The sequence below is a fragment of the Gossypium hirsutum genome, chromosome A12, assembly GCF_007990345.1.
Source record: "Gossypium hirsutum isolate 1008001.06 chromosome A12, Gossypium_hirsutum_v2.1, whole genome shotgun sequence".
Classification (NCBI taxonomy): domain Eukaryota; kingdom Viridiplantae; phylum Streptophyta; class Magnoliopsida; order Malvales; family Malvaceae; genus Gossypium; species Gossypium hirsutum.
This window is the reverse complement of record NC_053435.1, coordinates 7,833,756-7,848,659: the sequence shown is the minus strand read 5'-3', so window position 1 is coordinate 7,848,659 and position 14,904 is coordinate 7,833,756. Positions and strand designations below refer to the sequence as shown.

Below are 14,904 nucleotides of genomic sequence, written 5' to 3'. Positions count from 1 at the left end.
ATATTCTAAAAAAATTATATATCCACAACTATTGTATAAAATTATTTTTAAAGAATAACATCTTAATTTCTTCATTTTTTACACTTCTCCTTTTATGTTCTCACTTTTGATTTTTTTTTATATGTGTTACCGATTCATTTAAATTTGATAGTATTAAAAAAAATTAAAACATATTTTAATTAAAACATATAATCAAACTATGCATCACACGAAAAAAAAATTAGTCTATATTATATGACAAGATATGTAAGCATGATATTATGAGAAATGACCCTTTTGACATTATATAGCAATGGATAATATGGTTTTAATGATAATTTTAAAGATATAAATAAACACTAAAATTTAGATAAATTTTTTATCCTAAAATTTATTATTTGTATGAAATTTAAAATTTTACTATTAGGATAAATTACTTATATATTAAGAAAATTTTCTAAATTTTTAGATAAAACTAGTTGTTTAAAATATCCTGTTAAAAATATTAAAATAATATATTTTTAAAAAATATTGAGATAAGCTTACAATCCTAAATTTAATGATATCCTAATTGTAAATTTCATACGAAATATTTAGGGGCACTGAAATATTTTTGGGAGTGAAGATGACAAGGAGTAAGAAATGGATTTTCTTATCTTAAAGAAAGTAAGTGCTTGAATTGTTAATAGAAACAAGGAAAATAGGAGTCAAATCGTGCAACACTCTGATGATTCCTAATCTACATCTCACAAAAGAAGATGTTGGCTTATTTGAGAACCCTAAGAGGTATAGAAGATTGGTAGAAAAGTTGAACTATCTCACACTAACTTGTCTAGATACCGCATATGCAACCGGTGTTGTTAGCCAATTTATGACAGCTCCAACCATTCATCATTGGGCAGCTCTAGAACAGATTTTGTGTTACTTAAAATGAGCTCCTAGAAAGGCATACTATACAAGAATCGTGGGCATGCTAATATTAAGTGTTTTATAGATATTAACTAGGCAGGATCTAAGTTTAATAGAAGATCCACCACAAGCTATTGTGTATTTGTTGGAGGAAATTTGGTGTCCTAGATGAGTGAGAAACAAAATATTGTATCTCAATCTGGTGCAGAATCGGAATGCAAATTAATGGCTTAGTCTATATGTGAAATTATGTGGATGCATCATCTCATTACAAAATTAGGTTTAAAGTCTTCATTACCAGTAAAATTATGGTGTGATGATTAGGTTTCCCTTCACATTGCCTCAAATCTCGTATTTCACGAACAACTAAAACATATTGAAGTTTATCATCATTTTGTTCGCAAAAAAAATCCTAGAAGGATTGATTTATAATAGTTACCTAAAAACCAAAAACAACTCTATGATATTTTCACAAAACCTCTTACTAGGAATCGAGTTCAATATCTATATAACAAGTTGGCCATGATTGATATATATACTCCTAGGGATGGCAAAACTCAAACCATCTAATAGATTCTAAACCACTCCGCTCTGAATGGAGTTGATTTTTTTCTTGAAAAGTAGATGCGGGGTGAGGCGGATAGATTTTTTCTTTTGGATAGTGGGTATGGAGCAGTTACGATAATTGCTTACCCCACCCAGACCCACTCCATTATATAAAATTACCATTGTATTATATATATACTATTAAAAATGTAAAAATGTACTAACATAATATAAAAATAATATATATTTTATGTTAAAATATTATTTTAATAATTATGTTTAAATATTTTACTTGACTTTAAAAAATTGAAAACATTAAAAGATAAATAGTAAAAATTAAATTGAAGCAAAGGGAGGATGGATGCATCTAACATCTATGGAGGTGGTAATAATTTTCAAAATTATACATTCCTAATGAAGTGGAGTGAAGAGCGGAGCAGAACATATCAATTATGGAGTGGTAGTGAATTTAGTAATATTCGCCTCCACCACGCTTTATTGCCATCCCTATATATTCCAGTTTGAGGGGAAGTACTAATAGGTTATAAATATATATATTTAGGGATTAAATTTTATGCTATTTTCATATTCAACGATTAATATATATTCTCTTGTAAATCAATAGAGAAAGATAACTTATTCTTTCTAAATATCACTATTTTAACAAACTTGAATATTTAATTGCATAACAAGAATATAATTTATAGATGAATATTTAAATAAATAAACAATTAATTAGATAATTTATGCAATTGGTTTAATTATTTATGTAATATATATTATCTGAATATATTTCTCTCACGAGATGGGTTGATGAAGTATATATAAATCCAGAATTTAGGACTAGTTTAACATTACTTCTAATAAGCATTTTTGAAATAAAAAGTATTTATAAAAATATTACTAAATAAAATGCTTTTAAACTTTTTAAAGGTGTTTTAATAATTTTAATTTTAGCTCAAAAATACTTTTTGACCCGAAGCAAGACTAAACTAAATATTAGCCTAATTGTTTCAATTAGTGTTTCAAATCTGGATATCCATGTTTCTAGGCTGCGACATCGGCCGAGAAAAAAGATGAAGACAGTTAATAAGTTAGTTAAAGATAAAAAGACTGGAATGGTTTTTGAATGGAGTTGCATGCATGTCGCCAAACCGGAACAAATTATGTTTAACCTTCTTCTCAATAATAGTAAAGCTTAAAGATCTATGTTAAGAGAGAACTATATATGACAATACCAATCCTGGTGAGTTGTTTTTTTTTATAGTTTTAGTCGGTTGTTATTTAAACCTATCCCTTTCTCCATTAGCCCTCAGAGTCTTAGACTCCTATCATATGGTATAATCATATTCTCTTCAATATTGATTGGATAACATTTCTGTCATTGGATTGGTTCAATCTTTTCAGCTTTTTAGTTATTTGTTATCATATTTGATTTCATTGGGGCTTATTTGCAGATGTTCGGATTCGATTCTGCAGGCCGTTAATATTGAACATCTTTGTATGAGTTATAACATCTTGAACCTGCTGCCCTGTTTTGAGCTTAAACGAAGTCCTCAACATTGTATTCATGGCTGACACTTTGTCTCAACCTGTTGAACGACAAGTTAGAATAGGTGATCTTTTACAAACATTTTCAGCTTTTCTTTTATTTATTTATTTTCCATTTACTGTAATTCATGTACACTAATGGTGGATTTAGATGCATGCCAGATATCTGACTATGGTTTTAAATGGTGAAAGATGAATCAAGAACCCAAAAGAAACGCAAATTGTGTGCATGAAATTCAATGATATTAATAATTCTGGGTTTGTTGATATAATTCGGGGTTTGAGAGTGGCTTGTTTTACAGGTGCAGAAAAAATTGATGTATATAACTCGGAGGATGAGAAGAAAAAAAAGCTTGGGTCTCTTAAGAAAAAGGCATTGAGTGCTTCCAGCAAGTTTAGACATTCAATGAGAAAGAAAAGCAGAAGACATAGTAGAGTAATGTCGGTTGTTAATATAGAGGATGGCCTTGATTCTGAAGAGCTACAGGCAGTGGATGCATTCCGCCAGGCACTCATCTTAGATGAATTACTGCCTGCTAAACATGATGATCATCATATGATGCTAAGGTCACTATCTTCCATTCAACAATACTAAGCTTCGATAGGAATGGTATTAGGTTAGGCCATTAACTCCTTCTTTGATCATACAGATTTCTTAGGGCCAGGAAATATGATCTTGATAAAGCAAAGCTCATGTGGGCTGATATGCTCCAATGGAGGAAGGAGTTCGGGGCCGACACGATAATGGAGGTACATCCACATATGTCTCTGTGTGTGTGTGGAAACTGTTTCCATATTGCAGAACATATATGATGCAACTTTTAAAACTGTCTGAAATTTTCTTCCGGGAACTTCTTTGTTAAGGATTTTGATTTCAAGGAATACAGTGAAGTGGTTAAGTATTATCCGCAAGGATATCATGGAGTTGATAAGGATGGCCGACCTGTTTATATTGAAAGGCTTGGCCAAGTTGATGTTAACAAGCTGATTAAAGTTACAACAATAGACCGGTATTTGAAGTACCATGTAAAGGAGTTTGAGAAGACCTTTGCTGTTAAGTTCCCTGCTGCATCCATTGCTGCCAAAAAGCAAATTAACCAGAGCACAACAATATTGGATGTGGAAGGAGTGGTATGTTAAATTTTCTGCTTAGATATATATATATATATATACACGCATATTGCTTCACTGCAGTTCTAAGACCTGGCATCATAAATGAATGTTCAGGCGCTTTCGAGCTTCAACAAGTCTGCAAGGGAGCTCCTTCAGAGCCTTCAGAAGATTGATGGTGACAATTATCCTGAGGTACTGAATACTCATTACTCCATAAGCTCCGTTTTACGTGTCAGGAGATGCTAATTGGATGCTTTCTATATTACAGACATTGAACCGCATGTTTATCATCAATGCTGGCCCCGGATTTAGGATGTTATGGGGCACAGTTAAATCGTTCCTTGACCCGAAGACCACCGCAAAGATCCATGTAACTATTGATTCACCATTTTTACCTGACAATACATTTGATTTTTGCTACTATAATGTTGCTAAACAACTTTTCACCAGGTTTTGGGTAACAAATACCAGAGCAAATTGCTTGAAGTAATTGATGCAGAGTGAGTGTTTTTTTTCTTCATTAGTTGAGAATATTATATTCCATGAATTTCAAACTTTCTATATTTAAAGCATTTATTTCTTGTGGTTTTCATCAGTCAATTGCCAGAGTTTTTGGGGGGCACCTGTAATTGTGCTGACAAAGGCAGCTGCATGGTCTCCGACAAGGGTCCATGGAACGATCCCGACATATTGAAGGTAGTCAACTTAAGCTTGAATGATATTTTGGTGAAATATCTATGTTATATTATACTTGGAATAATGAAATTGAGTACATTTTCATGAGCTTAGAAGGTTCAAAATGGTCAAGGCAAGTGCACAAGGAAGAATATAACAGATGTTGAGGAGAAAACAAGTGAAGAGGTAATTCCTCTTACCCAAGGCTCTGCCATCTCAATATCTAGTACTCTACAAAATGAGTGCCTAACTTTTTCTTTGATATTTTAGGACATGAAGAAGAGCTGCCATTTGGATGCAAAGACAGCTACAATGCCTGAAGTAAGTTTAGTTGTTCTCATGCCATGTCCACAATGGAAACATACGAGATAAATCATGATTCATGAAGCTAAATATTGCAATCAGTTTCTGCATCTATGTGAATCCCATCAGTCAACATAAAAGTACATGTTTTATATATTGCAGAATCCCATCAAGAGAAAGACCCAGAGTTCCTTTGCCTGTGACAAGTTTATGCCGATGGTTGACAAGGGTGTACATCCTTCCTGGCCTAACGCTGAAAATTTTGGCATGTCCAAAGGTAGATTTTTTGCATTTGAGTACGTTTTCTTGAGTTTTAAAGAATGTAGCAATAACACCATTCGTTTGTGACCCTTTTTTCCCAAAACTGTAGATTGTTACCAGACGAAGGATGTTAGGATGGCTACTCAAGGAATGGGCACCAACATTTTCGGAGGAATTGTGGCCTTGATTATGGGAATTATAGCGCTGGTTCGCTTGTCCCGCAAAATTCCTAGGAGACTGACTGAACCTCTTTTGTATGGTGGTCAAGTTTACTATGCTAACCCAATGATCACAGGCCCTGCCGCTCAACAAGCACCACCTATTAATGACGCTGACATCTTTGCCATGATGAAACGCATGGCTGAATTGGAAGAGAAGGTGACTGTACTTGCCGATAAACCAGCAACGTTGCCACCCGAGAAAAAGGAGATGTTGAATACTGCTTTAAGCAGGGTCGGCACCCTGGAACAAGAGCTATCTGTAACTAAGAAGGTAAATAATTACAACTTGGCCATCCTACTGAAGAAACCGATGAAGAACACAAATTTGTCACTATCTTTGAATCTTTAATTGATTGTGTTTCCTTTCTTGCTTATGCAGGCACTTGAGACAGCCATTGATAAACAGCAGGAGCTTCAGACCTACATTGATAAGAAAAAGAAGAAGAAGAAGAAGAAGTTTGTAAGTTATCAAAAGTCAAATCATGCAAACTTTATTTATGTATATATGTGTATCCCTCACATCTAATTTTCTTGGATATGTGGCTGCAGAACCCATTTCGCTGGCTAAGATGAAAATTGGGTGCTGGATGGCGTAGGTGACATGCACTGAGATTTCAGCCCATAGATGTATTGCTTGCTTATATTGTTTTGCTTTGTAAAATATTCAATTCCAAGCCCCTTTAAGTCAGAGTTTGGCAAATTTCTTAAAAGATATTGTAATATGTTGAACAATTATTGGCCCAATTGGGGGTCTTCTTGGTTGGCCCAAGTTGTAATGTTCTTCAAGGTTAAAATTGTGATTAAAAAAGTGAAGAAAAGAACTGCTCAAATCTTAGCTACAGAAGAGGATTTTAAAGTCCATTTCTTAAGTTTCCACAATTTTTATGAACATTAACCAAGTTCAGGACATTTATTTGGCAAACGCGATATAAGTGAAACTCAAACTTTTGACAACGAAGTTCCGAAAGCGAAAATATATATGAATCCCCTTTTACTTTTGAAGTACAGCAATTTCAAACATTACATGGAAAGAAGGAAATGAGACGAGCCTGAGAGAATTGACGGTTTCATTAGTAGGATTTATATTCAATTCTGAGCGAACAGGCAATTACATTGCTCGTGGATCAACATAGGCCGCTCCATAAAACCGTAAGCGGTTTTGTTTTTAGTCTCTTCATCAGCAGAACATATCACCAGCAAAACTTCTTTTTCTGAAACCAAGAGGCATACCAGTCACAACCACAAAAAAGTTAAGCACAAATTCTAGGAAACGTACATAAACAACGGGAAAAACCAATGCAATGATATACCCTTAATTTGGCTTGCTCTCGACTGTCTAGGGATGCAAACAGCTCCTCTTGCCTCATCAAAGCTTCGTGAAGAGCCTATTTAATACAGCACATACATGCAAAAGAAATGAAAATTTGACAATGAAAGCAAGAATGGCCATAACTGCAAAATGTCTTAGAGAAAAATAAATAATTAATTAAAAGCCTTATCAGCAAGCTATACCCAAAATAAGTGATTAATCAGTTGATAATGAATATTCCATAGAAGACACTGAGATTTCTAGAAAAATGAGCAATCTGGGAAGCCAGTTAGCCTAATAGGAAATAAATCCAAATTCCCGAGAAGAATTATCAGAGCTTTGCACTAATGCAAAATGCAATCTCATTAGCCCAATCAAATACTTTACTGAAAATATTATTTAATGGTTTACCTCACTCACAGGATACGGTTCAGGGAGAGAAATATGGATAATGTTTGGAAAAATAATACCATTATTAAGATTGCCAACAGTACCTTCTTGGCAGCAATGAGCTCTGCCTCTAGAGCTTCAACACGACATACAGCAGAATTCAACAACTCCTCTTTCTCATAAGGCATCTTAGATGGCTTCGCTTGTAGTGTAAGAACTTTCTCCTCAAGCTCACCCAACCTCTCAATAACAGAAGATAGAAGATCAGCCTGAGTCTGAAGAGCTGTTGGAGAAGGGGCGCGACATTCTTCCTTTTGAGTTGCATTAGGTGTAGGTTCAGTAACATTTTGACAATGACCAGAAACTGAGTTAGGTAGCTTTCTGGTTATGTTCAGTGCCACTGAGTGGAAGAGAGTGTAAAGTGTCATGAAAAAAGCCATGAGCATCCGCAAAATCCAAGTTCGAATTCCTTCCTGGGCCTTGGGAGTTTCAGGAGCTGCTAATGTACCTGATTATGAAATAGCATTTCATTTTCCTAAGCATGTTATAAAAGGTCTAAGCATGTTTTAAAGAAGAAATGTAGCTTATTAAAGGGTAAAACAGTATGCAAGAGTACATTTGTTAACCTTTGGAAGCAGAAGGCCTCAAGAGGAAGGTTTGTTTCTTCCAACTAGAATCAACAGCTTTATCAACCATGGGAACAAATTCATCATAGCCTGAGAAGTTGCCAGCATAGCTTGTTTTTCCAACTACCTTAGTCTGCATAATTTACAAAGCCAAACAAGCGAATTAGTTACTTCTAAAAAATGCCAATGATCCTAAACTTCGGTGTAGAAACTGATAAGATGCATAATGAAGTCTTTATCAAGTATCCTTGTAAGTCATCATGAAACTCATAGGTTATAAAATATTGTCAACAAACCACCAAAAAATTAAAAGCAACTGTTAAAAGAATGCAAATAGCTGATCCAACAAAAATAAATCAAAACATCTAGTCAAGCATTCTTCTATTAATGAACCCAGTACTCCAAAGCATTTTGAGTGTTCCAAAAGCAGAAATCCATGTTAAAAGCTCTTCTACCCAACCATTTATATCAGTCATGATGAATGTAGTCTGACACAATTATCAGCTACAAGCAAAGTACTTCAATTCCCAAACCCGACAAAATGTTAGAAGGTAAAAAGGAAACCCACTTCTTCACAAACAGGGGTCAGCAGAAGTTGTGAATAACTCTTCATAGCTTTTGGCGATGCAATATCTTCAGCCTCTGATCCAGATTCTGCAGTGGATGTATCACTACCTTTCAACTGTCATACAGCCCAAAAGGCAATGAGATAGTGCAATATTTTTACCTCAAAACAGGAATATCACTAAGCGACGAAGAAAAGGGCCATTGAAAGTTAAAAAGATCATATACCATTGGACATTGTGGCTTAACATATGCAATAACCTTCCCATCACTATTCAGAACTTTTACAAATTGCCTGGCACCCAATGCCACACCATTAAGAACCATCTGAGAAAAAACACGTGCATTAAAATTTTTTGTGAGAAAGATTGCACGGATGAAGCCCTTGAAATTAACAGCATTAACATACAATAAATAACAAAGCCAGTTTATAACCTTCATTATTTCTGGATTCTTCCAAGGCCCCTTATCAGACCGAAGGCAACCTCCCTGATCTGCACAGGTACAGCTACCACCTAGAAACTCTGGCAACTCACTGAATGGATTTTAAACATCATTATAAGCTATTAGAAAGAAGGCAACAGGAGAGTGAAATATAGTAAAAGAATATATACTTTTAAAGTGAAACAGATGATAAAAATTATACTATCATAGGAGAAAAAAACAAATATAAATCGAGAATATATCATGTCCTGAAAGTTCTAAGTGTATTTAGCTGGCATCAATAATCTCTAGCAGTTTGCTTTGGTACTTATTTCCGATAACCTAAAGTTATTCCACAATATGTATATATGTATGTATAATTATGAGTCAGCAACAAATAAATAAGAAGTCAAAAGCCACAAAAGAAAGCATGGTCAATTTCAAATATTGCAGAAAAGTATTAACATACATGAATCTTGGAAGTTGTTTTGGGATCTAGAAATGTCTTCACAGTTTTCCACAACAGCCTAAAACCAGGTCCAGAATTGATGATAAACATTTGGTAAAGAGTCTGAAAAACAAAGATCAGAACAAAAAGTTCAGCTCGAAAGAAATTAATATAAAAATCTTTCAAGAAGCATAAGTTCACAATTCATCCTACAAGTTGAGATGGCAGACCTCAGGGTAGTTGTCACCATCAATCTTTTGCAGTCGCATAATCAGGTCCCGTGCAGACTTAGTAAAATTCTTAAAGCCCTGATAAACAAACAAAAAGAAAACAATAGTCAGTTAGTCATTAACTCGAAGCCAAATATAAGGTACTAACAGGGCAACAAGCGATTACAAGAAACATACCACACCATGAACGTCTAAAATTGTTGTGCTTGAATCTATATGCCTCTTCGCGGCAATAGTACATGCAGGAAACTTCATAGTGAAGGCCTTCTCAAACTCTCGGACATGGTATTTTACATAACGGTCCATAGTCGTAACTTGCATGAGCTTGTTGGGATCAACTTTTCCCAATCTCTCAATATACACAGGTCTTCCCTCCTTATCGACACCATGATGACCATGAGGATAATACCTTAAGACCTCATCCAACTCCTTGAACTCAAAATCCTGAAAATTAAGGAAGAATGCACTGAAAAACATGGATTATAACCAATTCTTTCAGGCAAATTATTAATTGTGATTACCTCCATGATGGTGTCAGCACCAAACTCCTTCCTCCATTGGAGCATATCTGCCCACATGTGCTTAGCTTTATCGATATCAAACTTTCTTGCTTTCAAAAACCTACAAAAGAGTAAGGCCAGAAACTAATTATTATTGGTCACAGTATTCAAAGTTTGCAAGGCAAACTAAAAATGGGAGAGCAGAAGAGAAGATGCAGAAGGCTCCAAACAAAAACGAAAAGGATATATCATATCAGCAAGCAGAAATAAGATGTGTTGAAAAACAAAACAAAAAGCATAACAATGATAAGACCAATAGACTCACAGTTCTTATTGGTTTCTTTATCAAGCCAATTAAAATTCAAATCAAGATTTTAAATGGTGAACCATGAAGCATAAACAATCATTAAGGAAATTACTATATATAAAAGATAAAATGTTTTGTCATTAGGCTATCCACTGCTAACTTGACAAAAAGAAAAAAAAAACCTATTATGTTGAGGAATATGAAATAAAATTAAGAGAAGGAGAGCACCTCAACATCATGTGATAGTCGTCGTGTTTTTCTGGAAGCAGTTCTTCCATGATTAATGCTTGTCGAAATTGATCAACAGCCCGTAGCTCTTCAGCATTGCGAACATCCTCAATGGATACAGAGCTGACACGGCCATCACCTTTCCTTCTATTACTCTTCTTTTTAAGAGAATGCTTAAATCTAGCAGATGCACTTATTGCTTTCTTTTCAAGGATCCAATTCTTGTGCGCCTTTCATCCTCTGAGTTCTCGAAATCAGATTTCCTCTCTCTCCTCTCATCACCACCATAAAACCCCTCAAAGCCTTTCTCATGACATATATCAAAGCATTACAGTTAAAAACAAGTAGTGTTTAGATAAAGAAAAAATAAAAGATGAAGTGAGAATCATTTTTTCCCCTCATTTTTACCTATATTTCTGGAAAAAAATCTAAAAAAGCTACAAATCATGGCAGAAAATAACAAAATAAGAAGTCAAAAAAATAAATAAAATGAAAATAATGTCTATAATCTCCAATGTTATATCTGACAACCTAAACAAGAATCGAATTCATTTATTCTTTAGTTAAATCGAGTCTTTAATTTCTCTTCCATTATCTGCAATACCAAAATTTTCTCAGCAACCAGACTGTAGCAACAGTAGAACCCTAGAATAACAAGATGAAGAAACGAACGAAGTTAAACTCACAAGGCCGAGCGAATCGATCGAGTGGCCCCGACATCTACACTCCGTCTCGAAGAATCAAGGCTTGGCCGCCGGTGATCCGACTTACTGGCTTTAGGTCTAAATAGTGTGAAAATGGCATCAGTGTACACGCACGAAACGTATCAAAACCAGCATTACGATCAAGAAGCAAGAACAAGGTAAGTAAAGAGCCCAAAATTTTAGGTGGTTAAAGATTTGCTTCTTATTTTAATTTAATCACAAAAAATAAATGAATAAATAAAAGAAGTGAAAGAAAACGAACCACTTACTGCGTCTTTCTCTTTGAGAAAAATTAGTAATTGATGTGTTTTTACGTCACGGGTCACGAGGTAGATCCGACGGTCATAAATGTGTCTGTCCAGAATTTTAACTCATCTTGGAGACTATGGTTAACAAGTAAAGTAAAAAAAAATAGAATTTTGATTGAAAATAAACAAATAGAAACTCGCGGAGTAAACCGCGGCGAATTTAGAGAGAGAAAGGAATTGGTTGGGGACTTGTCCCAATGAAAGGAGGGCGTAAAGGAAATTATGGGAGTTGATTGAAGGGGAGGTGGAGCCAGGGGATTTTTTTTTTTTTATTGAGAAGAGGTGATGAGAGAGCAGGGTAGCGACGAATCTGTCGGTGGTAGGTAAACTGTACCCGATAAAGGACATTGCTGGCACTGTAATTGGGTAATGATTCTGTCACTGCGGGTGTTTTAAATAAATATGGTACTATTCAGTGATAGGGTAATAAGTTTCCTCAATTGATTGTATCGAGAAAACTAATTTCAACTATTTAACATTCTATTTTTAATATACGCCTATTTAGTATTAAAACTGGGATTCAAATATAAATAATTGAGTTTTAAATATAATATATTATCAAATTAGTTAACTTGAAAAAGCAATTCAATTTTTATTTTAAAGAAAACAACATCAAATTTTGTTATAATTTAAACTTGAATCCAGAGAATTACGCAATTTATTTTTTAAGATTTAGGTGCGACTGGGACTGAAATTTGAAAAAGCTGCCCCACCCCTTTCATAGCATCAAGAGTTTTTCTCAATTATTTATTATACCGCTCAATATCTGAAAGTTAGAATGGAAGAGAAAATTAATAATTCTTTTCTTTGGTTTTTTAAATGAGATTACAGTGCTTATGATGATATATTAGAATGAGAAAATGGAAAACATGAGACAAAGATTGGGTCACGGAACTCTTTTTGATAATTATCAGACCATGTTTCATATCAATATTTGAGCATTAAAGTTTTAGTGTCATGGGTTGCAGTTCAAAGTATATGATTATCGTATCAAGTGCATTTAATAGAGGTCTAATATTTATATGGAGATCATTTGGCCCACAAAAATTGATCCGATTCAATAAATTGTTAGAAATACCTGTCAAATTGAAGTCTGAGTGGTCCAATGATGAAGATATAATAACATAAGCTATCTTGGTAAATATGAGAACTAATCTTAGAATATTAATAAAAATCATATCTTATAAAAATTAGATTATATTTGATTATGTATCTTATAAATCTCATAATTTAAGGGATACGTTAGTCTGATCCTAATTTAAAGATATTATTATTTTTTTATCCTTTGTGAATGAGAGAATATTGAAAGCATTTGTGGTGGTTAGGTTGATTTAGGCAAATTTAAAATTAATGAATTACCTAAGGTCATACAGATTGCGAGACAAAAGATCTAGCCTGTGAGACTAGACGTTTGGCTTTTTTCTCTACTCAATAACATATAAGATGTAGAAGCTTATATAAATGCAAGGGTTGAATTCAAGCACCCCACAATATCTCAAGATCGGTACTGAAGGATGAAGGAAACCAATTAGAGTCGAGTGGAGCGGATACAAGAAGAGAAAGGATGATACGGTCAAATGATAAGACTCCATTGAAGCTGTGGATCAACCCGAATTATGAGGGTAATAACAACATAGACTTTGCATTGTTCATTGAAAACAGGAATAAAGGTGATCGATGTAGCCATTACCATCGTCATTAAAGCAATGACATACAGGGTTTGCAAAGACGTAATGAGGAATCATTTCTTGAACCAGAAATATTTAAATAAATAAAAATCCTGCCCAAATAAAGAAAAACTTTGGTTTTTATCTAAACTCATTTTCTATACCTCGTATGTTTGCTAAACTCTCTCTTATTTCGGCCAAGCCTTAAACAAGCCTATCATTTAATATTTCGTTGTAAACTCATTTTTGCATTACCTCTTTCATCAAATAATCTTACCTTGCATAGGACAAAAATTCACTGCCCCTTTGCCCCATCAATATTATTGGTCCACATGTACCATTAAATTTATATTTGGAGTCTTGTTAAAGCCGTGCCCTTTTTCTCTGCTTCATGAAGTTTCAGTTTTTTGGGGTCAAATTTCTCAAGTTTCAGTGAAAATAGAGTGTTTCTTTTAGGCCACAACAGAAGCTCAGGAGATCTGATTTGAGAGGCTGCCAGAAACGGAGTTCAAGTTAACATCCAGGCAGCCGTTTATGGGCGCCTTGACTGTGTATTGGATTCTCAGTTATTTAAGTGGTGTAGGGATGCATAGAGTAGATGTCGGTGCTCCCTGATTATTGATGCATAGCATTCAAGAAATGGGTTGTTGATGATGTGAAGCATTCATATGAGCATTTCAAGGCCTCAATGCCTTCTTTCAATAGATTCCCTCTCAACCATAAATGACTTTTAAATGCCTGCTCCTTAAGTTCTTTCTCAAAAATACCCTACAAACATGTATGACATAAACTCAGTTTCTTGTTTAGTAAGCCAGAAATTACCATGGCTTAGTAAGTGTATGTTTTTGGATTAAAATGATGACCCATAGTCTCAGCTTGATACAAAGATCACTGTTGAGACTTAGAACTCATGTATGTTTCTGGATCCATAACTTGTGGAGTGGTTTAGTAAAGTGTTCTTTCAGTGGCTTAAGCTTCTGGTACCTGACAATTATAAGGTTGCAGATGGATTGAATGAGACTAATTTTAGATGTTTTTTGACACTCAAAAAACTTCAGATGCAATATTAAAGCATAGCATTCGATAAATCCTTATTTGGATCTTAAAAGAAAAAAGAGTAAATGAAACTTGAGGAGGAGGAAATGAAAAATAGTTGACGACGTTAACAGAAAGTAAAAATATAAAATTCATTATCATACGTGGACCAATTAGATTAGCGGGGCACGAGTAAGAGCAAGCAGAGGATTTCAGTTCCCTTGCATCGCCAAACATACTATATCCTTTTTACACTCAGGATAAAGGTCTAGAGCCTGTATCCTACAGGGTCTTTCAGGGGGGAGCCCCTCAATCTATTGTCAGAATGCACCGTCTCTTCTGGTTCAAGAAATGATGTCTCATTATGTATTTCCAAACCCCATATGTCATTTTTATAAAAATATTTTATAGTTTTAAACAGGTTTAAGGTAAAAATCTCTCAAACTTTAAAAAAAAAATATTAAGTCTCTCTCTTTTTTTTTAATAAATTGACCACTTCAACTTTAAAATACATAAAAAAAAAGGTTCTTAAATTTTTTCAAAAAAATAAGTCTTTGCTCTTTTTTTTTTCACTTAACTAGGTACTTGAACTTTCAAAATGTATAAA

General features: G+C 34.2%; 1 protein-coding gene and 1 pseudogene across 1 annotated transcript; one reads left to right on the top strand and one right to left on the bottom strand.

Annotated features, from left to right (window-relative positions):
- The first annotated feature begins 2,676 nt into the window (after positions 1-2,676).
- On the top strand, positions 2,677-6,414 carry LOC107928170 (phosphatidylinositol/phosphatidylcholine transfer protein SFH3). Its single transcript, XM_041082614.1, has 15 exons — positions 2,677-2,772; positions 2,892-3,050; positions 3,288-3,552; positions 3,636-3,735; positions 3,850-4,116; positions 4,213-4,290; positions 4,367-4,468; positions 4,549-4,598; positions 4,695-4,794; positions 4,888-4,959; positions 5,044-5,094; positions 5,239-5,353; positions 5,447-5,829; positions 5,938-6,018; positions 6,108-6,414. Exons 2-15 carry the CDS (start codon positions 3,005-3,007, stop codon positions 6,129-6,131), a joined length of 1,734 nt encoding a protein of 577 aa, XP_040938548.1. The 5' UTR covers positions 2,677-2,772; positions 2,892-3,004; the 3' UTR covers positions 6,132-6,414.
- Positions 6,415-6,517: 103 nt separating this feature from the next.
- On the bottom strand, positions 6,518-11,514 carry LOC107928184 (phosphatidylinositol/phosphatidylcholine transfer protein SFH6-like; annotated as a pseudogene).
- Between the last annotated feature and the right edge of the window lie 3,390 nt (positions 11,515-14,904).

Bases quoted from the DNA above. Each gene is read 5' to 3' on its own strand.
- LOC107928170 (XM_041082614.1), top strand. From the start codon at position 3,005: ATGGCTGACACTTTGTCTCAACCTGTTGAACGACAAGTTAGAATAG. The intron at 3,051-3,287 runs GTGATCTTTTAC...CTTGTTTTACAG, and splicing joins TGAACGACAAGTTAGAATAG to GTGCAGAAAAAATTGATGTA. The intron at 5,354-5,446 runs GTAGATTTTTTG...CCAAAACTGTAG, and splicing joins AAATTTTGGCATGTCCAAAG to ATTGTTACCAGACGAAGGAT.